The sequence below is a fragment of the Phocoena phocoena genome, chromosome 3, assembly GCF_963924675.1.
Source record: "Phocoena phocoena chromosome 3, mPhoPho1.1, whole genome shotgun sequence".
Lineage (NCBI taxonomy): Eukaryota > Metazoa > Chordata > Mammalia > Artiodactyla > Phocoenidae > Phocoena > Phocoena phocoena.
The window spans coordinates 25,934,709-25,961,507 of NC_089221.1; the positions used below are offsets into that span (position 1 = coordinate 25,934,709).

At 38.1% G+C, this 26,799-nt stretch overlaps 1 protein-coding gene across 2 annotated transcripts in view; it reads left to right on the forward strand.

The window, feature by feature from the left end:
* Window positions 1-26,799, forward strand: part of LOC136120556 (cadherin-6) — a 124,850-nt gene that overhangs the window by 53,861 nt on the left and 44,190 nt on the right. The window contains exon 2 of one of the 2 annotated variants that reach the window (XM_065874007.1): window positions 14,723-15,079. In XM_065874007.1, coding sequence (XP_065730079.1) covers window positions 14,852-15,079 — 228 coding nt within the window. In that variant the 5' untranslated portion in view covers window positions 14,723-14,851. Of the gene's footprint in view, window positions 1-14,722; window positions 15,080-26,799 lie in introns of those variants that run through there. The other variant, XM_065874008.1, reaches the window with a different exon arrangement.

Below are 26,799 nucleotides of genomic sequence, written 5' to 3' on the forward strand. Positions count from 1 at the left end.
AATTAAAATAGTGATGAGGGGATGATCCATACAGGAGAACCTACACTGCCTATGTTTAATTTTGGAATGAGAGGGGTGGTCACAGAGAGGGAGTACGAAGGCACTAAAAAGCAAAGTCCCCCAACCCCTCATCACCTGTACGAAGGCACTAAAAAGCAAAGTTTAGGGAAGTCTGTTTCCCGGTCTTTCTCCAATGTGCACCGGACTGGCCGTTCTTGTTCCCAGTGCGGTGCCAGAGGTCAGGCAATGCCACAGTATGAAGGTAACACCAAAGCATCAGATTTATAAGAAGATGTAAGAGGCAAAAATGATTTTGCTAATAAAACAATTTAGATCTGTTATTGAGTAGAACACAAAATATGCATAAGTGTTTAGGATAAAACTGAAGATTTCAATAAATTTCACACATTGGGTCCTGCCTTTAGACCTCCCAGGGATCTTTACTCAGGACATCTCTGCAGAAAAGATTCAGGGTCGGCTAGCTACCATATCTGAAAAGCCATTATGACAAAGAAGAACATCTCAAAAGTCATCAATTCATCAGACCTTCACCCCCAAAATGACCTAATAACAGCTACTATGTATCTGCTCTTTCTGTACACCCTGTCATTCAATCTCCACGTTAATAACCTGGGACCTGAATATAATCATCCTCAGTTTAAGGTGGAAAGGATAAAACTTTGAAAGGTTATATAACATGTCCAAAGTCACACAAGTAAATAAAACTTTCACCCTATAATCTGACTGATTCCAAAGCCCATTCTCTTAGCCAGAATGCTCCAGCTACTTCTGTCTGGTGGCATAGTGGTTTCCTATCCCCACTGACTGGAAAGGATTGCCTTGGACAAAAGGAAAAAACAAAACAAAACAAAACAGCCAGGGATGCTGTGGCAGGTGGCTTGATGTCTCATAGGCAATTGCAGTAACAATTTCTCTTCAAATAGATAAAGTGCCAAAGTCATTTCTCTTTAGTTATAGGCAGTGAGAAATGCCGTGCATGTAGACAGCGATCTGTTGAGCTCTGAAAAGTAGTGATGAGTTCAACTTTTTTTAACTTTTCATGAAAACAAATATTTTTCAGTTGTTTGGAGCATTTCAAGATGTGGAAAATACCAAAGCAATTACCTTATGGAATTTATGACCAAAGTTTCATGATGATTCCTATCTTGTTCTTAGGAGTTTTCCGGACTGATAGAGTGTGGCTTACTCTAATTGTATGAACAAGATTAAGGATCCTGTAAAACAGACCTGCAACCTAAACAGATATAATCAGAGAAAGATCTGTGAGAGGTTATTTGCTAAAATCTTATTCTAGAGATTTTTCCATATGGTTCAATGTAGTTTAGTTTTTTAAAAACTAAAAGTCTATCTTATATAAACAAAAATGCCTAGCCAACATAAGGAAATTGTTTTAGAGGTTTTTATTAAATATGTATGCCATATATTTCTTCTTTTAAGCAATTACAATATTCACTCTGTCCTGGGAGGCTTTCTTCCTAATGACATTAACACAAGAAAAAAGACTCATTGGCATGAATACGATATTTAACTGTTCAAATTAAAAGCAGACCTCAAAGCAGCCTTTCAAAGAGAGTATTTGAAATAACTTTTCTGTGAACTGAAGCTGGTAATGACTTGGGGGGAAAAAAACACCTCTCTGTCCTTTCTCCACTCATATCCATCTACTCTGAGCCAAGGCATTCCCTGCTAACCATACATATTTTATTTTCATCCAACTTTCTAGGCACCTTAATTTAAAAAAGAATCCCATAGTAAAGTACTTAGTCAACACGATGAAAGTTCCCTTGCTTGTGCAATTTCTGTTTCATGACAGCCCTCCCTTTATATAGTTCTTTTCATCTCTTTACTTTAAGGACTTGTTTTAGACTATAATTATTCTTGAGACCTGCGTTAACACAACCATTAAATCTGGTATAGGTGGATGATAAACTGGGAAGCTAACAAGTTGCGCGATCTTTTTCTCAGAATTCTTCTTGTTTGAACTCAACCACCATAAAGCAATATGAAGAAATATCTACATTTCAGAAAGCAAAACGTACACACACAAACACACACACAAAATTTTACTGCCAGAAAATCTAGATATTATGAAAGATTATGGATAGTACCTTGACAATAATTCATTTCTATTAGCCTCTTGGCAAGTGATTTGGGGAAAACTTCTAAAAAAGGTATGTCCTAGTTTACAAATTTTACTTTTGGTAGCTTTAACCATTTTAAAAGATCTTAGTATTCCCCCTCCATCTCTCCAATGGGAAATCATTGAATTGGCGTTTCCCTTAAAATAGAGGTAACGTGGAATTCAAAGGGTTTTTTAATTCTATAAATAAAAACCCTGAAGTGAAAATAATCTTATTTTCATTTTCAAAAATGACACTTCAGAACTTTATCAAAAATTCCAGAGCAAGCAAAATAAAGATTGTACCCAATACCCTCTTTTCCCATATAACTGAAGCTGCATTTTTATAGATATTTCAGCCCATACCTATCAAAAAGATAAAGAAATTCTGGGACAAAAATCTGTATTGGGGGCCTCTAATGCTGATCCTTTGCATCTTAATTAATGGTTGCCCATGACCTGGAGCACCAAGTATTGCACTTCTGGCATTATTTGTAGTTGGCTAAGATTCAATTAATTGAAATTTTTTGCTGTTGCTGAAGAAAGTGTGAAATGGAGTATTTATAATCATGGATACCTGATTTTTATTTACAGTCATCTGAAAGAAATTTTACATCAGTGACTGAGCTGCAACATCTAAAGTTCAGGATGTCAGAAACACTTGACTCTCAGATGCATTTAAAATGTTTTTAAAAACATATATATAATATGTACTTTTTTTCTTCCTCTGGAGAAAAATGCTCATTTTACAAAAACTTTCTACTGTGGAAACTTCCTCCTGTGTCGTGGGAAAAAATAAAGTTACATTAAAGTCCACTCATCAATTGCTAATTAAATAATTCCTGATGCTCCAAGTGGACCTATAGCTGAGTTTGACAGTATTTTATAGGACTAAGTTATATTTTGGCTTAGTTTTAATATCCAAGGAAATTCATTTCATAATTGGTAGGTGTGTAAATATGCTGGAACTTCAGGTTCTTTATTTTGTTAGGAAAAATATATTAGGAACTTCTCTTTCCCCTGCCAACTGAAATTACAGAGAAAGTCAGCATGCTTAGGTACCAAACATACCTTTTTCTAGGGATAAAGAAAAATAATATAGAGAAGGAAATGTTTTTTGTTTTGTCTTTTAAGCAGGTTGCATTTTATGATATTTCAACTTCATGTTTTTTACTAATATTAAGTGGCCCAACGACTGCAGAATGTTTTATGTACTATTATTGCACTGCATAAGATCAGCTCTTGGTAAGCAATGGTATCAAAAGCAATACTGGCTACTATTTATTCTCTGCTTAGGTGGCAATGCAGTAAGTGTTGTACATACTGTATCATATTTAATTTTTATAACAAATCAGTGAGGCTTAACTCAGCTGTCTGAACTGGTCTGGCCAGGCCCATCAGTGGAAGTTCAAAACGGACATTTAAGGGAGGCCTGCTCCTAAGTCAATGTCATTTCCCAGATTTGCACAGGTTGTGGCTTTTTAGAGGATTTGAGAAATTTGGTAATCAGCTTCAGCAATACAGGAACAAACTATAATAGGACTGATGTGGGACATGCTGATTAAGAGAATAATTTCCTTTATAATGGCAGTTACCGTTAATGAGATATGTACATTTTCTTTCTCCAAAAGATTTCAAAATTATTTTGAATACTTTTTTTTCTGAAGCTACTTTTGAATACTTTTTCATAAAGCTACTGAGATAACAGGGCATATCCCAGAAAGATTGATTTCATTTTGTTTTTCTAGCAGATTATCAACTGTTTTCCAATATCTGTCTTTACTAGCACAAGCAGTATGGTTTACATTAATAGATGAGGAAAATAGGGATTTTGAAAAGATAAAGCTGAAAAGTTGGTGGCATATTAAAATTAGAACTGAAAACTCTATCATCAAAGTTTTCTTTTTCTACATATTACGCTCTTTCTATTAAAAAGTATTTTTCTGTAGCTTTAAATAAGTAAAAGGCCATATTACTGACCTATTAAAAAAGTAACGTGAACATTCTGATTTTCTACCATGGAATAATTAATAGGTGAATGAAATTGAAAAGCGCTTGATTTGATGACTGCAGAACATCAAATAACAATGCACAGCTAATTTGAACAACGACTTCCAGTGAGAATTATCTTTCTGCTGGCCTTCATTGTGTTCTGGTGCCCCATTGTTTATAATTACACATGTACACTGTGATAGTGCAGTCCTTAAATTAGAAATTGAACTTCTTTGACAACTGCATTGAAACTTGACAAAAGATGAATGTGATTTTTTTTTGTTTGTTTCCCTTCTTCTTTCACTTATTTAAACATGTATTAATTAACTTGTTCTGGCAAGTGTTTAGTAAACACTGAGCAAGGGCATTTCTTTAGTGGTATAATTAAAATTCCCTTTTAAAATGTTTTGCATGATATTTTATGCACAATTTGACTCCAGTAAACAGAGGTTCTAATTAAAGTTTGTAAGTGAAGGCCATCAGAATTGATAAAACATCCAGCAACCCATGCAAGCACATTGTCTTCCTGACTAGTTCAAGTCTAGTGTGATGGTCAGTTAACATTAGCCTGAATGAGTTAAGATGTCCCCAACTTCACAGGCCCCCTTCTACTTTAGTTAATCTCAGGGAATAAACCTTTAAATGTTGCAGTACCTCTTGAAGTTGTTATACAATATTTATTCAATTAAATTTCTTCAAAGATACTACACCAGGATATTATGAGAAGGATCTAATTTAGGTTATGGATACTCTGAAAATAAAGTGTTGCATAAAACACACTGAATGAATGAAGCTATCCAAATAGCAAGTAGGGCTTCAATTATTTTTTCCCATTAACAACTTGGTGTAAAAGGTTACACCTCTGTAAACAGTGCCGTCCTTCTGGGTGAGAATAGCCACTGTAGCTTTTCAGTATTAACAGGTAAATGTCCAAAGCATATCCTCCCTTTTTTGCCATATTTCTCTGTGTGTGTTGGGGGAGTGGGGTTGGTGAGGACGGTGAAGAGAGATGGAAAAGAATTCATTTTGCCTGTAATGCAATAATTGACCTGAAGTGAGAGATATTTTAAGAGAAGCTTTAAACTCCCAGTCTTTAAATTATTCATACTTTTTTTCCTTTTAGTGATGCTGTAAACAACTCCAGAAAGCAAAGCTTTAAGTGCAAGAATTGTTGGTAATTAATAAGTGATTTACTGGCTCTCAGGATCACTAATGTCTCTAATGATCTGTTTTTAATTCATGGGGGTTAAAACAGATTCTGCCCGATCACTTCCTTCAGACCTCCGGGTACTGTACCTGAGCCAGCTAGGGGTGAGAGCAGAAAGTTATTCCCTCTGGCTCTGAACCGTAGAATTGGAGCTTGCTCTCCAGAGGTAATAACCACTTCTGCTTTTGTAAAAGAAAAGCAAAATAGAATGTAACCCCGACTCCAGCGGGGAGTCTACCCAATGCTGGGTTTACTTAGCAAGCCCACTAAGCTCTCAAACTAAGCTACCTTTTCAGCCTGGCTTTTTTTTTTTTTTTTTTTTTTTTGCTGATAAAAGTGAGATTTTGGTGTCTAACACTCCTTCGTTATTGTTTTCTTAATTTCTTTGAAGTTTGAAAGAGAAAGAGAAATGCTATTTATCAGGTGCTGCCCCTTAAGACCCTAAAACTGTACTATTCCCAATTTGAAGATGAGGAAATTGAAGCACAGAATATCAAGCCACTGGCCCACTTCTCAAGACTAATAAGTATTGATGCTGGGATACATATGGGTGAACTGGCTCAGAGTGTGCTTCTTACCACAGGGCTGTTCTATCGGTGGATATCAGCACACCAGCCCCACTGTCACACGTGAGAAACAAAAGCTCAGAGAGGTGGAAGAGCTTGCCTGAGATAACACGGGGAGTAAGAGAGAGGACAGTGAGGCCTAACACCCAGCAGTGCTTCTAAATACCACTGCTGTGGGAATTCCCTGGCGGTCCAGTGGTTAGAACTCTGCATTCTCACTGCCAAGGGCCTGGGTTCAATCCCTGGTCGGGGAACTAAGATCCTGCATGCTGCACAGCACAGCCAGACAGATATCACTGTGGTAACTTTTGACAGTCGTATTGCTTGTGTTTATCCTACATATCCATGCCTTCTCAAACCAAACATTCAAGATAACTTGGAACTCTTCTTAATGTTCAGAATCATTATCATGACTATTCATGTGCTGGATTTCCTCAAGTGCTGTGAGGTTTTTGTATGTCCATGCTTAGTCATTAGTCCTATCATCAATTCAGGCGTTCAGTCATTCTTACATTCAGTCGCTCATGCATTCATCCATGCATCCACTTATTTTACAAATGTTTATCTGGTGTCACTATGTGCAGACTGTTCTCAGCATAGGAGCACAGAGTGTCGCCTATCCACCAGGGCCAGCTCCTTACCTGTCCACTCTGTCTTTAGTTTTCTGTCTTTTTTTTTTTTTTTTTTTTTTTTGTGGTACGCGGGCCTCTCAGTGCTGTGGCCTCTCCCGTTGCGGAGCACAGGCTCCGGACGCGCAGGCTCAGCGGCCATGGCTCACGGGCCCAGCTGCTCTGCGGCATGTGGGATCTTCCAGGATCGGGGCACGAACCCGTGTCCCCTGCATCGGCAGGCGGACTCTCAACCACTGCGCCACCAGGGAAGCCCTCTGCCTGTCTTTTGAAGCCTTTCTCTGGGCCTTTCAGCCACCCTCTCCTACTAATGGGACTCCAGCCTCCAGCACTCCTTACACTGTCTCTTTAATTTGCTGGGGATTTAGAAACCTGATGATAAATTTGTTCAAATTTTGTCTGAAATGAGAGTAAATAAAACCTAGATGCTGTTTCCATGAGCAAAATACAAATGAGATAGTGAATGTTATGGTTAAGAAGGAGCCTCTAGATTAGCTGGGTTTGGTCCAAGTTCTGCCAACCACTAGCTGTGCACCCTTGCGCAAAGCCTCCGGTCCCTCCAAGCCTGTGTTTCTTGTGTCTGGAGTAAAGGATAAGAGTGGTGGTCTCCATTTCAAAGAATCGTTGTTTAAGACTACATGTTTACAGAGCATTTATCCCATTGCATGGCACAAAGCAAACTTTGTTTGCTGTTCTTATTTAGCTTATACATTTTGTGACAACTATTTTTACCTCTCAGAGACCTGTGTTGTGGTTACACGTTTAGGGGAGTTGGGAAGACTCAGTTGTAAGGTCGCAGCTATAATGAGCACTTGTCATGGACAGCAGCCTGGCCTGTGACTCCTCAGAGTGAGTTCAGAGCAAGGACTCCAGGGTCTGATGCCAGGGCTGGAGTCTGGCTTCACCATGTACCCATTACCTGACCATAGACAAGTGACTCGGTCTCTGTAAGTTTCAGTTTCTCATCTGCAGAAATTATAAGAATATCATCCACCACACAGACTGTCATCAGAATTAAATGAAGACGTGTTTGTGATGAGCTCAGCACAGTCCCTAGCGCACATAGTAAGTTCAGGAATAGAGCACAGCAAACTTAACTATTATTATGAGCTAGACTTCATATAATGGACAAAGGCTTAGATATTATATCAGCAAGAATAAATACAACATCTCCACTCCTCATAGCACTTTCACGAGTATGAGCCTTTAAAAAGCATCTGTGATGTGCCAGTCACTTCACAATGACTTAATGGTAAACGCAACCATGTGACTCCTTTCGCAGTTTAATAAAGTTAAATCTGTTTCGAACTCCTCACCCCCGCTACGGTACCCTTGTAGCTCCCAGCCAGTACACTCGGGCTGCCTTTTCACTGAGCTATTGGAAGAAGACCAAACTCACTGAAAGCATTCACACTAAGGCGCAAGTGGGTTTTGACATCTTGCAAGTGGGTTTTGACATCTTGCAGTCTTGTTCAGGCGTCATTGTCTTAAACGGCTATGCATCCGAAAGAAGTAAAGCTGCCAGAGAGCCTAATGTACAAGCAGGGAGTAATATGAAACCAAGTCTTTCATAGATTTCTACAACCTAAACATATAGTTTGCTACAGAAATGTCTAAAATTCATGCCATGAATAGCTAGTTAAAGGCATAAAATGCTTTCTCTTCTCCTTTGTTCACACAAGTCAAAGAGAGCATCCACAAGCCCAATGGCCCTGTGGAGCCAGGCAGTAAGGGAATGAAGCAAGCAGGTTTCATAACTGATAAAGGAATGAAGCAAGCAGGTTTAAGAAAACTGCAGAGAATGTGAGATGGCAAAAGACAACTGAATGGCAATTGAACACACAGTGGGAAGGCATCCAAGAGGATCATGGGGAAGCGCCAGCACTGATTCAGGAGGCAGCTCCCTCCACTCCAGAAATGAAGATGTCACCAGAGCTTCTGTGGTTTCAAGTTAATCCAGAAATAGGCATGCATTGATCTTTAAAGACGAGCGACTGACTGAAGTTTCTTAATTGTGAAAGGCAAAATAAGAAATGTGCAGGAGGCAAAGTGTATCCTCTGCTAAGATATTCTTTGACAACTTAGGTAGTTGTAACCATCTTACTAGCTAAGACCTCACATAGATTCTCATTCATTTTATCCTCACAGCCATCCTACAAGGTAGGCACTATTAATATCATCCCACTTTATAGATAAAAAATATTGAGACACACATCGGTCCCCTATTTGCCCAGCCAGTGTTGGGTGGGGCTGAGCTTCTAACCTAGACATGTGACGTGCCAGAGTCTGTTCTTAACCATATTCTGATACTTCCTCTCACAATAAAATAGTTTGGACTCCCCCCCAAAAAAAAATGTGGAAAAAGAACTGTGTCTTTTTGATTCAGGTTTTGGGGTTTTTTGTTCCCAAGTGAGTATTTCAAGCCAACAAATATTCCTTGAGCCTCAACTATGTATAAAACGCCCTTTTATGTGCTGTAACACATTTGATTTTATCTTCATTAATGCAATGTCTGGAATATGATTTTAGAACAAGGGTAATACTGTTGAAATAGGTTCATCTGGAAACACATCAGTTTGCAAACAGATTGGCATATTATCCACAAATATAAACATTTACAAAAAATTCGGTCATCATTCGATGACTGTTGCCATAATGATTCATTGGCACAAGAGGAATGCTGTGTGATGAAAGATGCCAAGGCTGTTTGACACATTTCAGTGGAGTTCATTACACACACGAAACGGAACCAATTTTACTCAACAGTGACTTTGACATTTACAGAAAAATGAAATGGAGGCTTCGAAATGAAGACTTCATGTGAAATCTCTACCAAAAATTTTAAATTGGTTCTATCCTTATGTCACCACTTCTAGAAGATCAGCCATGTACTATAGACTTATTTTTATTCACAGCAGGTGGCAACCTATTCAAAACAAAGTTCCTTGGGTGATCAGAAAATCAATCGTGAACAAACTTAATTGGCTGTAAAACTCTTCTCTTAGAATAAAGAACGTATATATATTTTTAAAGATTTACTTGTAGGAAGACCTGTCCGTTTGGCTTCACTCTGTTTAATTTATCCTGACATCACAGTCCTGCTTCTTTGATTTGCCGGTTTTAATGGAGTAAATACCATCCTTGTCCCCACTGCACCCAAAGACAGTGTCAGAATGGAGAGGTTTCAGGCTCTCAAGAGTTGGAATACAATAGGGTCAGGAGAAATGGTAAATAGTTGTAAATAACCAGCTGTCTTCTACTTCACTGACCATAGAATGTGAGAAGATGTACCAAAAATTCGGAAGGGACTTATGGTACATATGCTAAAAGCATTACTAATGGGTTATGCCAATGGGTTAGGACGACTTATGGGTGGATAATATTCTGTGAGCAGCATTATGCAAAGTGCTATGCTCCAGTATTTCTGTGCAACACCATTTATCTGAAGAAATAATTTCATAACAGATTTTAAAACATTCTCTTACTAGGGTAAATGGTTCAAGTATATTAATAATGTTGCTTTATTGAATGCTTACTTGCTTTCAATGCCAAAGTTAAGGCTCTGCGTGCCAAAGAATGAATGTACTTGGTTTAATTTGTAAGCCTAGATGGCATTATAGTAATATTGCACTGATTAGAATTAATCAAGAACACCAGAACAAATGTATGCTAAGTCTGAATTCTAAAACTTTAAAGTAATTATATTGCTTTTAAATCTGTCTAATATTTACTTGTTTGTCTGTAAATAGTATAATAAAATCAGTATCTCAAAACCAGATAATATAGTTGAGTCATTCAGACTGTTATCAAACATAAGTCACTAAAGAAGCAATTCAATCAATAGAAAAGTTTTCTAATTAGCATATTAATTATTTGCAAATAAAAGGTGATTCCAAAGTACTCCAAGGAACTTGAAGACATTGTAGTTTGTCTTCTCATTCTATATCTCCTATGAAATATTTTTACATTATTAATTTCCAGTGATCTAGTGGAAAAGATTTTGCTAATCAAAGGAAGACTTCAGCCCAGCTTCTGCCATTAATTATCACATATTCTAAATTGGTAGACCCTGAATTAATGAGGCCCAGGCTTCTTCTAACTGGCATGCATTAAAATAAAAGCTGGACTTGATTATGTACTCTTGTGAAGATTGAAGTATATATGCATATTGGCTGCCAGACAAATAAATTTTCAAAGTATGTAATTATCAATGTTATGTGGGCTTTGCCCCACTAACCGTAAACATCTTAATTACCTTCTACACATGACTAAGAAAAGGCTTCTGCAAAGATTCAAACTATTGCCTGTAAGAAATAGAAATCCACCCCCCCAAAAAAAAAAAAAAACAGATTCTAGCAAAAAGAAAATAAAAAGTAGAGACTTGGTCTATTAAGTAATCTTTTAACTTCATTGCTAAACTGTCATTGGGCTGTAATTAGGCAGGTCAGGTTTGTATAGAGTTTTTGATATCTCTAACTCATTTGTATAGAGTTTTTGATATCTCTAACTCATTTGCTGTTAATGCCATGAGGGGATGGGGGCAAAAAGATACAATATCCACACTGTTTTGTATTCTTTCCATTCCCACTGTCTAATCTTCTGGTTCTTTCCTTCTTGAATAACCATACCTGCTATTTTAAAATTCATTGTCTATGTAGGCCATTACTTTCTTGTCATTTTAGTTTACTTTCCGAGACCTACAGAACGAGCCAGCACATCCGATTACTACTTGCCATGTGGTTTTCCTGTATTTTGACTGCTCAGAAGTCAGCGACTTTCCCATATTTCTCAAAGTTGTTCTATACCAGGCCCTTTCCTTCCTTTCCTTGAACTTACAGCCATTTATCACCTTAAGAATCCAGTTTTTTGCATCTAAGGTCATGTTTGGAATATGGGGTTTTTTTTTCATTTCATATTTTTAGATTAAAATCTAAAGTCTGTATATCATTAGTTTCAACTATATCAAATTCTTATCCGATATAATATCAGCATGTTAAATTACAAGAAGACATGTATGTCCAGTCCCATTTTTGCAAGGGCACTATTGCTACATTGAAGCTAGGTCTGATTTTTTTTTCGCCTGAATAAAGTAAAGATGATTTTCAAAACTTTAACAAAATGGAAAGGGGAAAAAAACACATAGATTGTATGAATGAGTCTGTCCTCCAGTGAACTTTCCTTTTTGCCCATATTCTTGAGGCAGGCAGTGGGCATAAAGCTTCCGCCTTCTCTGTTTCTATACTGTCACTGTGAAATACAGAATCGAAGTCTACACAAAGGCAAACAATTGGCAAACGGACTAATTCTGATTTTTAAAGTGCTTCTATTCTTTAATTTTAAGAGAATTTGACTTGCTTGGAGATGCCTCTTGAAACACAAAAAAAGTATTTAAAGCCTAAGAGGTAACCAATCTATCTTTTGCAGACTTTTGCAAGCTGCTGTAGATGGATTCTACACTTGCAATGCAAATAATAGTAACAATAGTAGTAATAATAATAATAACAGCTAATACTTATTAATACGTTACTGAGTGCTAGGCACTGTTTTAAGTGCATGCAATGACTCATTTAATCCATATATAACACCCTATGAGGTAGTTACTGTAATTACCCCCATTTACAGAAGAAGAAACTAAGGTACAGTGAAATCAAGCATTTTCCCCAATTCACAGCAATTTAAACTCAGGCAATCTGTCTCCAACACTGATAATCTTAACCGCTATGCAATCCTGACTATTGAGAAGTATTATATGAGAATTGCTAAGTTATATATTCAACAGTGTAGAGTTTGTTGGAGTTTTTTTTAACTATAGAATTTCACAGAGAAATCTATCCCTTTAAACACCAAATATGAGTGGATCATGGTAATTTTAGTAATTTTGCATATTGAGTTTTAACAAGGATACACCCTACCAAGTTGGTACAAAAAGAGCTGGGTTACAGCAAAACTACATGTTCTACCATACCTGGAAACTCTGCTTAAATTTGTACCACTTTAAAAGCTTATTACCAGCCAAGCAGAAAAAAATATGAAATACTTGACATTTTGGTATCTGCGATATTAAAAAGAACTAGTCTTTAATAGTCAAGTGGCAACAGCTTGTAGAGTTTGCATACAACATCCACAGGGATCGATTTTTCTTTAAAATGGCCTTCAGGAGTCTGCCTTTTAAACAGCTGACACCTCCATTTTCTGCATCCCTCTTTCCTGCCAGCACTGTGGGCCACACACTGAGTGCAGCAGCAGATGTGTAATTCTTCACTGCAGGATTTGTCTACACAAATAATGGAGAGTGTGGGAAATTAAGAAAAATGTAATTTCCACTGAATCAACTTCAGTGTAATATCTACTACTAGAAATGAATAGATGTCTTTAGAGGGCTTTTCTCCATATGGTCTCTCAGTCCCCTTTATGTACCATCCACAAGAAGAGAGAAGAACCGTCGTTACCTAATTGATCATCAGTCATTCCACACCTGTACCAAGGCCACATAATGACAAATATAGCTACCTGGCATTTTTCCAGCATGACTAATTGTCACAGTACTAATTCACTCACCTGTGGAAGTTTCAACTTCCCCAGCCTGCTGTCAAGAAGATGCATAATAATGGAATAAAGGTTTAAAAATGCTGAACACTGAACACAATAAGTGAAATATTTCACTTACATTCCAACAGAAAACTTCCACTTAAACATGTGTTGGGTGGCTATAATTATTAATTGCTGAGGTTAAAAAAAAAAAAACTGGTCATATATACATTTACCCGGTAGAAAAATAGGACAAAAGGGAACAAATCTTTTCTGACATAGAGGGGAAAAAAAATACTGATCAGATTACCTACAACCTGCTTCTTTATCTGCACTTATTTATTAACTGTACCAGCTTAATTACTACTCTGTTCTACATTACAAAGCCCTTCACTTTTTTATTAGTATTATTTAAGAAAATATGTTTTCTATATCAAATAGTAAGATGAAGGAGTAATCTATTGGATTTTTTTCAAGAAACATGGGAAAGTTTAGGAAGGAGATATAGGCATGTATTACTTAATTTACATAAGATATTAAACCAAATTGTGATATCTTTGCCAAGCACTCTGGCCCAAGGATTTGTTTCAAATGCTAGGTTGTGTTTTTGAAAATTAGTATTTGTCATGGAAGATTATTACCGCGATTATAATAGCTGACTTTTCTGAAGATCTTGCCATCGATTGCCCTCACTGTGGTATTGAGGTATATCTGATGTACCTGTGAAAATTACATAGAAACTGTTGGACCAATTTTAATATATATACTTAGTTGCCTATGATACAAGTAAAATTTAGAGAGAAAAGCCCACCAGGATTTCCTAAAGAAATTTGAATAGAATTGTTCATTTTATTCTTTATTCTGTTAAATACAAATTCCATAGGTTGTTCATTAACCCATCCTGTAGTGTTAATTGGGTTGTATGAGGAAAAAAGTTTCCTGGTCAAGTTTGGGATATACTGGACTAAATGCAGGCTTATCATCATTGCTACAAAATTTCACTTCAGAAACATCAATATGTATAAAAAAATTTTTTTAAGACAAAAATCTTCAAAAAAAACAACAAAAAAAGAAACCTCAATATGCTAATGAGCATCCTGAAGGGAAGGCATTAGGTCTTTTCCAAGCTTATTTGACCCAGGCTGTTCCATCACAACACATCTCCGAAGCCAAGAGTCTGCAGAACAGGCTTCTGCCTCCACATCACAGGTGCTCGATACACTGTAGCAAAATTTCAACATTATCCACTTTCAATTGAATCAAAACTGTCTGTGATATTCTTTCATGAGGATAAATATGCAAATAGAATCAGAAACACAAACTCATTTCTTCTAACCAGATCTCAACCCACATACTCAGAGGTAAAAGAGTAGTGAAATAATCCACTCTGGCATGTTGACCTACAGCAATGCTATTACTTAAAATAGGATTTTTAAGTGATAGAAAAGGAGAGAGGAAAAGAGCAGCTTCCTACTCGGAACACACCTTCCATTTAGCATATCTGAAAGACTGTTTTCCTCATTTCAAAATTGATAGACAATTTATTTTTTGTTGTTTTGCTATTCAAATTTATGTCCTCTTTTTTTCCCAGAGCTTATTTGCTCTAACGCTGAATTTTAAGCATCTCTAAAAATGCTTAATATGTTATTATTCTTTCCAGATATCCTCTGAGAGCCAAGCCAAGAACATTAAGGAAGAGAGGAGGAATGAGGCTGGATACAGTGCAGTGAAAAAAGACACTTCAAGGAGAAGGGTACCCACTACTCAGAGACTGGACTGTGTCATCAAAATGAGAACTTACCGATACTTCTTGCTTCTCTTTTGGGTTGGCCAGCCCTACCCAACTTTCTCAACTCCATTATCTAAGAGGACTAGTGGTTTCCCGGCAAAGAAAAGGACCCTGGAGCTCTCTGGAAACAGCAAAAATGAGCTGAACCGTTCGAAAAGGAGCTGGATGTGGAATCAGTTCTTTCTGCTGGAGGAATACACAGGATCCGATTATCAGTATGTGGGCAAGGTAGGATTCCACTGGGCTCTTTGACATTCTGGTTTTAAAAGCTTGAAGAAGTTACTTCTCATAAATAGATGGGGAAGATGTGAAATATTCCCCCAGTACAGTAAGAATTGTTGCTTATCTGGTAAGACTTTTTTTTTTCACTTGAGTAGTTTCAGGAAGACTGTAGCGAGAAGCTGAGAAATGTTAGCACTGCAACAAAGAAAGAGAAATGCTTCCGTTGAAAACGAAACACCTACAACCAGCCGCATAGGATTATCATAAATCCTTGAATTTTTACTTTAGCTTGAAAAATGTGGTCCAGCTATTCTATAAAGTAGTATGTATTAAAAATAGGAATAGAGTGATTAAGCTGTAAGGAGAAGAAGTTTCCTTTTTCTCATTGTGAAAGGAAACATTCTGAGCTTTAGTCCTTTGGCCACGTTCAAATTAACTATTTTTTAACTCTGCTACCTACAGTGCCGTCCATTCTCTGACCAAATGGAGCCCTTTGTCCTCAAAACCCACCACTGCCTTAGATTTAGTTGTTACTGCTGTTGCTGTTTTGTCTTATCTCCCATAATTGGCAAGAGCCAGGCATTTCAAAACTTATGATTTAATTGTGGCAAGGTTCACAAAAGAGAAAAAATGGTTATGTAAAGGTGCTATTTCCAAATATCATCTGACCATTTTATTGACTCCAGAAAGTAAAATGAGGACGTATCGCTCATTACAGCCCTTCCAGATTACTGGAGCTGAGTCAGGGAAACAGCTTAGTTATACTGTCATCATGAGTTTTCACTGAAATTTTATCATCAGCTACATTCCCGTTGCAGAATATCTGCATCCCGCAAATAAGTGAAAAAAGACAGGGACACAAGTTTGTACTTCGTAGGTTCTCTGTTTCAGAACATGGTATTGATAAGAAAAATAATTGTCATACATCCTTTACGTAAACACACTGGGAACAAACATAATAGAGATGATAAAATGTCTTTATGATTACAGCTACAATTTTAGAACATCTATATTTGGATATCACTCAAAAAGCATAAATTTTACAGATTCCAGGGGCTGCATGTTCACGCTTCAATCTGTTATCAAATATCCCTGAATAACCCTGTGCCAATATTCTCTTTAAGCATTTACCACAATAAATGAAGGAAAGCCATCCATGGCTTGGGCTGAGGTAACCAGGCATCGTTCCAGTGAAGTGAATTATTAATGTGGAATAAAGTAGGAGAGGAAGTATTCAGTGAAGGGGTGAACATCAACACGGATCCCCAAGGGTCTAACCTTGTATTTGCTATGAAATTCACATACTGTGTGACTGCTGAAGACAGTCCACTTACTTGTACTTCACTCCGTTTCCTCTATGAAATTTGAATAGCACTACACTAACAAGGCTAAAAAGTTATTGTAAAAATAATCTTATAATCTTTAAAGCACTTTCTACAATACAAATAACATTATTGTTATAGAAGATTACGTTTTTTTACAGTGCTGTATTTAAACAATTGATCCCCCCTTTCTTTTCTTTTTCTTCTCAAATTGTGATGCCATTTTACATAAAAATATATGTATTTTTAAAGAAAGGCCAGGTAGGGCTTCCCTGGTGGCGCAGTGGTTGAGAGTCCACCTGCCGATGCAGGGGACACGGGTTCGTGCCCCGGTCTGGGAAGATCCCACGTGCCGCGGAGCGGCTGGGCCCGTGAGCCGTGGCCGCTGAGCCTGTGCATCCGGAGCCTGTGCTTCACAACAGGAGAGGCCACAACAGTGAGAGGCCCGCGTACTGCAACAACAACAAAAAAAGGCCAGATATTTCAAAATACTAGAAGCAACAATGGATAAAACCTCAGAAGAATCAGTTTTATGATTATAATTGTGAGAGGTAATATTGCCATGGGGAAAAATTGCAAGCTGTGGAGTCAAGCAGATCTGAGGCTGCATCGCTGTGCTGCCAATTGCCAGTTGTCTGGCCCACGGCAGGTTATTAACCTTTCCAGACTTTAGTTTCTTCATCTAGAAAATGCATGGAGCAATGCCTACCTACGGCATGGAGCTGCAGCGTAAAGTGAGACAAGAACTAGTGGCTGGCACGTAGTAGGTGCAGAAAGAAGTTATTGATGGAAACTCCATTGTATACACTCTATTAAATCTGTCTGTAATGCGTGGAAGTGGATTACTGACTTTTATATCATTGAAAAAGTAAAATGATATACTTAACGGATCTCTCAGTGGCTGGCAAATGTAGAGGATTGTGGGAAAACCCCTTCACAATCACAGCTTCAGTTTGATTCGTTGGATTTGGATATTTTATCGGCAGCAAGATAAGTTTCCCTTCCTCATCATTATCTGCCCCTGCCCCACCTCCTTGAAGTTATAACCCATAAAAAATATACACTGGACAAAAAAAAAGTCAAGGGCAATAATTGAAGTTATCATAGGTGCCAGCATTGCTACATCAGATGTATGTAAGAGGTGTTCCTGAACTATTGATAAGGCATTTTCCTGAATCTGTCTTTGGACTATATGTTTTATCAACAGACAAAGGGATTAGACTACAATTTGTTTTTTACCACAGTTAAACGTAGACAAAAAATAAATATTTAAAAAGAAAAAAAAAGGTTCGTTTCTCATGTGGCAACAGGTTGGTCCACTTTTAAAAGATTTGGAGTAAACAGGTACCTGATGAGATTATCCGAATCCACAAGGTCAAGAAATTTGGGGGAAAAAAAATTTTTGACTATAGCAGAGGTTCCAAAACTTTCTTGGTTCGCAATGCCTGTAACATCTCGATAATTTTTTCACAATGCCCTTAGGCCAAAAGAAATAATTAGGCCCAAACAACTTAATACGTATTTATGTTCTAACAAATAAGTAACCAAAATAACAATTAATAGAAAAAATAATATTTTTATTTCACTCTTAAATAACCAGTTACTTCCTAATGGAATGTGGGCACGTATTGGACACTGCACAACTTCTCAGATTGGACGCCGACCCCTGGTTTCCTTTTCCACATTGATTTTCACACGGTACTTGCTCTTTAACACGGGCACTGTGGGAAACCCATCTTAATAAATATATGACATCATCGAAAGGAATGTAGCACCACCTACTGTTGAAACTGTGATCTACTCTGAGCTAGTAATTCGCAAGACGTCTGATAGCTCATGTTGCTGTGTTTCCCTCAAATTTTTAAAATATTTCCTGGTGCTGCAGTGAGTTCCCTACTGCACCCCAGGGTGCCTTGGTGCAAACTCTGGGAACCATAGGAATGTTGTTAGATTGGTATATAAAGGTGTACAAAGGCTAACAGAACCTTAAATTGTGCCATCAGCCCTACTAAATAATACCTATTTAGAGCCTATTCTTGAGACCTAAAACTGAAAAGGTTGATCTGTACATGTAACAGATAGAAGCATTAACTAAGGAAAAGTAATGTGGTTGAGCAAATACACTTAAAGTAGAAGAAAGAAGTTTTTACATTATAAGCAGCTGTTTATATGTGTGTTCCTTGGTTCCAGTTATTTGGAGGTAAGTCAATAGGGATGACAGTGACTTCACAATGGGGGAAAATGTGAGAATGGGTGTGGGAGCAAGAGGCTACCTGGTGTAGAAGGAGAAAAAGAAAGTCACATAAGCATCCAAGAAGCAGCAGAAGATGGAGTCTGGAGGCTGGAGTGACAATGAAGTGAATATACAAGATTATGCTTTAAAATTGAAGCACAGGGACTTCCCTGGTGGCACAGTGGTTAAGAATCCGCCTGCCTATGCAGGGGACATGGGCTCGAGCCCTGGTCCAGGAAGATCCCACATGCCGTGGAGAAGCTAAGCCCGTGCGCCACAACTACTGAGCCTGCGCTGTAGAGCCCGCAAGCCACAACTACTGAGCCCAAGTGCCACAACTACTGAAGCCCGTGTGCCTAGAGCCCGTGCTCCGCAACAAGAGAAGCCACCGCAATGAGAAGCCCAAGCACTGCAACAAAGAGTAGCCCCCGCTCGCTGCAACTAGAGAAAGCCCGTGCGCAGCAACGAAGACCCAAAAATAGGTTAATAGCCAAAAATTAATTAATTAATTAATAATAATTTAAAAATTGAATCACAAGCAAAGATAGCAAGACCTTCCTTCTCATGCTGTCTTAATGCTCCTCAGCATTCTTCTGTGTCCAGTAAGATTAACACAGAAACATGGACATGGCACAGCTGGGGAGGGATGCACTTGTAAATACCAATGAGGAAGGCCAGTTACAGCTGAAATATTGACACCCAAACTCTGATTTATGAGACAATTCTCAACACCTCTACATACCTGAAAAGGTGGTGGCAGGTAGAGGTATCAGAGTAGAAAGAAGTGGTCTTATATTGGGTAAAAGTTTGTGAGCGTAAGATATAGACGTGGATACGGATACAGATAAGGAAGATGCTATTTTCTGAAACAGGGGTCCCAACCCCTGGGCCGCGCGGCCTATTAGGAACCGGGCCACACAGCAGGAGGTGAGAGGTGGGCGGGGCGGGGGGGGGGGCGGGCGCGCGGGGAGCGAAGCTTCACCTGCCGCTCCCCATAGCTCGCCTTTCCGCCTGAACCATCTACCACCCCCTCCCCCCGGCCCACCGCCGTGGAAAAATTGTCTTCCGCGGGACCGGTCCCTGGTGCCAAAAAGGTTGGGGACCCATGTTCTAAAATACATAACCATTTGGGGGAACTTTTATGCTGATTTAGCATAAGCGGCATCTGTGTCTGGGAGCTTGTTAGAACTTTAGACTCTTAGGCCCCACCTGAGATCTATCGAATCAGAATCTGCTTTTCAACAAAAGCAGAATTTTAGGTGAATTTTATGCATATTAAAATTTGAGAAGTGCTGCTTTTAACAATATGTACGTTGGCCTGGGTCTCACTTCCCCAGAGATTCTGATTTAGTTGGTTTTTAATTAAGTATTTATGACCCGAATATGTGGCGAAACTTGAGAACCTTTGCCCTAGGAGAATATTATTGGCAATAATTATAATTAGATGTGGCAAGCTCAGTGATAAAATGGGCATCCCCAAAGTATTGTTGAAATATAAAGGAGAGGGGCCACCTGGGCTCAGGGGTTCAACAGAGCTTCCTAGAGACAGTGATGGTGTTGGGACCACATCTTAAGGGAAGAACAGGTGTTAGCCCATCTGGCAGAGGGAGAATTACCAGGACTTCCCAATTAACTGGTTGCAGAAGCCAAAGGAGAAAATGCAGGAGGTTCAAAAAGTCTGAGATTTCAAGATAGAACAATCAGGATAGTGAAAGTGTCACTGATGCTGGCACAGAAAACAGAAAGAGGTACATATTTTCTTGTCAAGGGCTAAAGGAAAGAGTATTTGATTTTATGCAGAATCACTTAGATTATCTTTGGCTTTATGTAAGCTGAATAGAAAAATAAGAGGGAAGCATTGTAATTCCACATTTTCAGAAAACCCCATGCCCCTTCTTCCAGCTTTACATAATATAGCAATTCCTTGACAATAGCTGGTATATAGTCTAAGATTAAATTCAATAAGAAAAAAACATAGGTAGATATAGATTAGATTTTGAAGACATGGTTATTCATTAATATAAGAATGAATATATTTAAAATCTCAAAACTATGCACAATTTTAGGCAAAAGATTCACATATTAACATTAAACAGCCCACAGCAACACTGAATTTCCTTGTCTCCTCCATTTTATCCCTCACAATGTTCTTAATCCTCTCTTTCCACACAATGTATAGGTAAAACTAGTCTCCATTAGAGGCCATTGAAGTGCTTCTACTTTTAGCAGCATATCAAGAGATCTGTTTTTGTGGAATTTGATAAACCATATATTTCATAAATGTTTTCTGATGTTAGCTTTTTGGAAGTTGGTGATGGTTTCTTTTTTTTCTTCAATCTGCAATTTTTTTTTATTCCTAATATGATTTATCTATGCCTGCCCTCTTGGTTTATTTATTAGTCTTGCTCAAAATCTTCCTATTTTGTCTTTTTTTTTTTTTTTGAAATTTTGAATTTTATTTATTTTTTTTTTATACAGGAGGTTCTTATTAGTCATCCATTTTATACATGTTAGTGTATACATGTCACTCCCAATCTCCCAATTCATCCCACCACCACCACCACCACCCGCCGCTTTCCCCCCTTGGTGTCCATATGTTTGTTCTCTACATCTGCATCTCAACTTCTGCCCTGCAAACCGCTTCATCTCTACCATTTTTCTAGGTTCCACATATATGTGTTAATATACGATATTTGTTTTTCTCTTTCTGACTTACTTCACTCCGTATGACAGTCTCTAGATCCATCCACGTCTCTACAAATGACCCAATTTCATTCCTTTTTATAGCTGAGTAATATTCCACTGTATATATGTTCCACATTTTCTTTATCCATTCATCTGTCGCTGGACATTTAGGTTGCTTCCATGACCTGGCTATTGTAAATAGTGCTGCAATGCACATTGGAGTGCATGTGTCTTTTTGAATTATGGTTTTCTCTGGGTATATGCCCAGTAGTGGGATTGCTGGGTCATATGGTAATTCTATTTGTAGTTTTTTAAGGAAACTCCATACTGTTCTGCATAGTGGCTGTATCAAGTTACGTTCCCACCAACAGTGCAAGAGGGTTCCCTTTTCTCCACACCCTCTCCAGCATTTGTTGTTTGTAGATTTTCTGATGATGCCCATTCTAACTGGTGTGAGGTGATACCTCATTGAAGTTTTGATTTGCATTTCTCTAATAATTAGTGATATTGAGCAGCTTTTCATGTGCTTCTTGGCCACCTGTATGTCTTCTTTGGAGAAATGTCTATTTAGGTCTTCTGCCCATTTTTGGATTGGGTTGTTTGTTTTTTTAATATTGAGCTGCATGAGCTGTTTATATATTTTGGAGATTAATCCTTTGTCTGTTGATTCATTTGCAAATATTTTCTCCCATTCTGAGAGTTGTCTTTTCATCTCGTTTATGGTTTTCTTTGCTTTGCAAAAGCTTTTAGGTTTCATTAGGTCCCATTTGTTTATTTTTGTTTTTATTTCCATTACTCTAGGAAGTGGATCAAAAAAGATCTTGCTGTCATTTATGTCAAAGAGTGTTCTTCCTATGTTTTCCTCTAAGAGTTTTACAGTGTCCGGTTTTACATTTAGGTCTCTAATCCATTTTGAGTTTATTTTTGTGTATGGTGTCAGGGAGTGTTCTAATTTCATTCTTTTACATGTAGCTGTCTGGTTTTCCCAGCACCACTTATTGAAGAGACTGTCTTTTCTCCACTGTATATCCTTGCCTCCTTTGTCACAGATTAGTTGACCATATGTGCGTGGGTTTATCTCTGGGCTTTCTATCTTGTTCCATTGATATATATTTCTGTTTCTGTGCCAGTACCATATTGTCTTGATTACCGTAGCTTTGTAGTATAGTCTGAAGTCAGGGAGTCTGATTCCTCCAGCTCCGTTTTTTTCCCTCAAGACTGCTTTGGCTATTCGGGGTCTTTTGTGTCTCCGTACAAGTTTTAAGATTTTTTTGTTCTAGCTTGTAAAAAGTGCCATTGGTAGTTTGATAGGGATTGCATTGAATTTGTAGATTGCTTTGAGTAGTATAGTCATTTTCACAATATTGATTCTTCCATTCCAAGAACATGGTATATCTCTCCATCTGTTGGTATCATCTTTAATTTCTTTCATCAGTGTCTTGTAGTTTTCTGCATACAGGTCTTTTGTCTCCCTAGATAGGTTTATTCCTAGGTATTTTATTCTTTTTGTTGCAATGGTAAATAGGAGAGTTTCCTTAATTTCTCTTTCAGATTTTTCATCATTAGTGTATAGGAATGCAAGAGATTTCTGTGCATTGATTTTATATCCTGCAACTTTACCCAATTCATTGATTAGCTCTAGTAGTTTTCTGGTGGCATCTTTAGGATTCTCTATGCATAGTATCATGTCATCTGCAAACAGTGACAGTTTTACTTCTTCTTTTCCAACTTGTATTCCTTCTATTTCTTTTTCTTCTCTGACTGTCGTGGCTAGGACTTCCAAAACTATGTTGAATAACAGTGGTGAGAGTGTACATCCTTGTCTTGTTCCTGATCTTAGAGGAAATGGTTTCAGTTTTTCACCATTGAGAATGATGTTTGCTGTGGCTTTGTCATATATGGCCTTTATTATGTTGAGGTAGGTTCCCTCTATGCCCACTTTCTGGAGAGTTTTTATCATAAACGGGTGTTGAATTTTGTCAAAAGCTTTTTCTGCATCTATTGAGATGATCATATGGTTTTTATTCTTCAGTTTGTTAATATGGTGTAACACATTGATTGATTTGCATATGTTGAAGAATCCTTGCATTCATGGGATATATCCCACTTGATCATAGTGTATGATCATTTTACTGTGTTGTTGGATTTTGTTTGCTAGTATTTTATTGAGGATTTTTGCATCTATACTCATCAGTGATATGGGGCTGTAATTTTATTTTTTTGTAGTATCTTTGTCTGGTTTTGGTATCAGGGTGATGGTGGCCTCATAGAATGAGTTTGGGAGTGTTCCTTCCTCTGCAATTTTTGGGAAGAGTTTGAGAAGGACGGGTGTTAGCTCTTCTCTAAATATTTGATTGAATTCACCTGTGAAGCCAACTGGTCCTGGGTTTTTGTTTGTTGGAAGATTTTTAATCACAGTTTCAATTTCATTACTTGTGATTGTTCTGTTCATATTTTCTATTTCATCCTGGTTCAGTCTTAGAAGGTTATAGCTTTATAAGAATTTGTCCATTTCTTGCAGGTTGTCCGTTTTATTGGCACAGAGTTGCTTGTAGTAGTCTCCTAGTATGCTTTGTATTTCTGCGGTGTCTGTTGTAACTTCTTTTTCATTTCTAATTTTATTGATTTGAGTCCTCTCCCTCTTTTTCTTGATGAGTCTGCCTAATTGTTTATCAATTTTGTTTATCTTCTCAAAGAACCAGCTTTTAGGTTCACTGATCTTTGCTATTGTTTTCTTTGTTTCTATGTCATTTATTTCTGCTCTGATCTTTATGATTTCTTTCCCTCTGCTAACTTTGAGTTTTCTTTGTTCTTCTTTCTGTACTTCCTATAGGTGTTAGGTTAGATTGTTGTTTGAGATTTTTCTTGTTTCTTGAGGTAGGCTTGTATAGCTATAAACTTCCCTCTTAGAACTGCTTTTGCTGCATCCCATAGGTTTTGGATTGTCGTGTTTTGTCATTTGTCTGTAGGTATTTTTGGATTTCCTCTTTGATTTCTTCAGAGATCTCTTGGTTATTTAGTAACGTATTGTTTAGCCTCCGTGTGTCTTTGTTTTTTACGTTTTTTTCCCTATAATTGAGTTCTAATCTCATAGCGTTGTGGTCAGAAAACATGCTTGATATGATTTCAATTTTCTTAAATTTACTGAGGCTTGATTTGTGACCCAAGATGTGATCTATCCTAGAAAATGATCCGTGCACACTTGAGAAAAAAGTGTAATCTGCTGTTTTTGGATGGAATGTCCTATAAATATCAATTAAATCTATCAGGTCTATTGTGTCATTTAAAGCTTGTGTTTCCTTATTAATTTTCTGTTTGGATGATCTGCCTATTGGTGTAAGTGAGGTGTTAAAGTCCCCTACTATTATTGTGTTACTGTCGATTTCCTCATTTAGAACTGTTAGCAGTTGTCTTGTGTATTGAGGTGCTCCTATGTTGGGTGCATATATATTTATAATTTTGATATCTTCTTCTTGGATTGATCCCTTGATCATTATGTAGTGTCCTTCCTTGTCTCTTTTAATATTCTTTATTGTAAAGTCTGTTTTATCTGATATGAGTTTTGCTACTCCAGCTTTCTTTGGATTTCCATTTGCGTGGAATATCTTTTTCCATCCCCTAACTTTCAGTCCGTATGTGTCTCTAGGTCTGAAGTGGGTCTCTTGTAGACAGCATATATATGGGTCTTGTTTTTGTATCCATTCAGCAAGCCTGTGTCTTTTGGTTGGAGCATTTAATCCATTCACGTTTAAGGTAGTTATCGATATGTATGTTCCTATGAACGTTTTCTTAATTTTTTGGGTTTGTTTTTGTAGGTCCTTTTCTTCTCTTGTGTTTCCCACTTAGAGAAGTTCCTTTAGCATTTGTTGTAGAGCTGGTTTGGTGGTGCTGAATTCTCTTAGCTTTTGCTTGTCTGTAAAGCTTTTGATTTCTCCATCGAATCTGAATGAGATCCTTGTCAGGTAGAGTAATCTTGGTTGTAGGTTCTTCCCTTTCATCACTTTAAATATATCATGCTACTCCCTTCTGGCTTTTAGAGTTTCTGCTGAGAAATCAGCTGTTAACCTTATGGAAGTTCCCTTGTACGTTATTTGTCATTTTTCCCTTGCTGCTTTCAATAATTTTTCTTTGTCTTTAATTTTTGCTAATTTGATTACTATGTGTCTTGGCGTGTTTCTCCTTGGGTTTATCCTGTATGGGACTCTCTGCGCTTCCTGGACTTGGGTGGCTATTTCCTTTCCCATGTTAGGGAAGTTTTTGACTGTAATCTCTTCAAATATTTTCTCTGGTCCTTTCTCTCTCCCTTCTCCTTCTGGGACCCCTATAATGTGAATGTTGTTGTGTTTAATGTTGTCCCAGAGGTCTCTTAGGCTGTCTTCATTTCTTTTCATTCTTTTTTCTTTATTCTGTTCCACAGCAGTGAATTCCACCATTCTGTCTTCAAGGTCACCCATCCGTTCTTCTGCCTCAGTTATTCTGCTATTGATTCCTTCTAGTGTAGTTTTCATTTCAGTTATTGTATTGTTCATCTCTGTTTGTTCTTTAATTCTTCTAGGTCTTTCTTAAACATTTCTTGCCTCTTCTCGATCTTTGCCTCCATTCTTTTACCAAGGTCCTGGATCATCTTTACTATCATTACTCTGAATTCTTTTTCTGGAAGATTGCCTGTCTCCACTTCATTTAGTTGTTTTTCTGGGGTTTTATCTTGTTCTTTCATCTGGTACATAGCCCTCTGCCTTTTCATCTTGTCTATCTTTCTGTGAATGTGGTTTTTGTTCCACAAGCTGCAGGATTATAGTTCTTCTTGCTTCTCCTGTCTTCTTGCTTTTGTAGTTCTTCTTGCTTCTGTTCTTCTTACTGCTGCTCTCTTCCCTCTGGTGGATGAGGCTATCTAAGAGGCTTGTGCAAGTTTCCTGATGGGAGGGACTGGTGGTGGGTAGAGCTGGCTGTTGCTCTGTTGGGAAGAGCTCAATAAAACTTTAATCCGCTTGTCTGCTGATGGTTGGGGCTGAGTTCCCTCCCTGTTGGTTGTTTGGCCTGAGGCACCCCAACACTGGAGCCTACCCGGCTCTTTGGTGGGGCTAATGGTAGACTCTGGGAGGGCTCACCCCCAGGAGTACTTCCCAGAACTTCTGCTGCCAGTGTCCTTGTCCTCACGGTGAGACACAGCCACCCCCTGCCTCTGCAGGAGACCCTCCAACACTAGCAGGTAGGTCTGGTTCAGTCTCCTATGGGGTCACTGCTCCTTCCCCTGGGTCCCAATGTGCAGTCTACTTTTTGTGTGCCCTCCAAGAGTGCAGTTTCTGTTTCCGCCAGTCCTGTTGAAGTCCTGCAATCAAATCCCGCTAGCCTTCAAAGTCTGATTCTCTAGGAATTCCTCCTCCCATTGCCAGACCGCCAGGTTGGGAAGCCTGATGTGGGGCTTGGAGCCTTCACTCCAGTGAGTGGGCTTCTGTGGTATAAGTGTTCTCCAGTTTGTGAGTCAC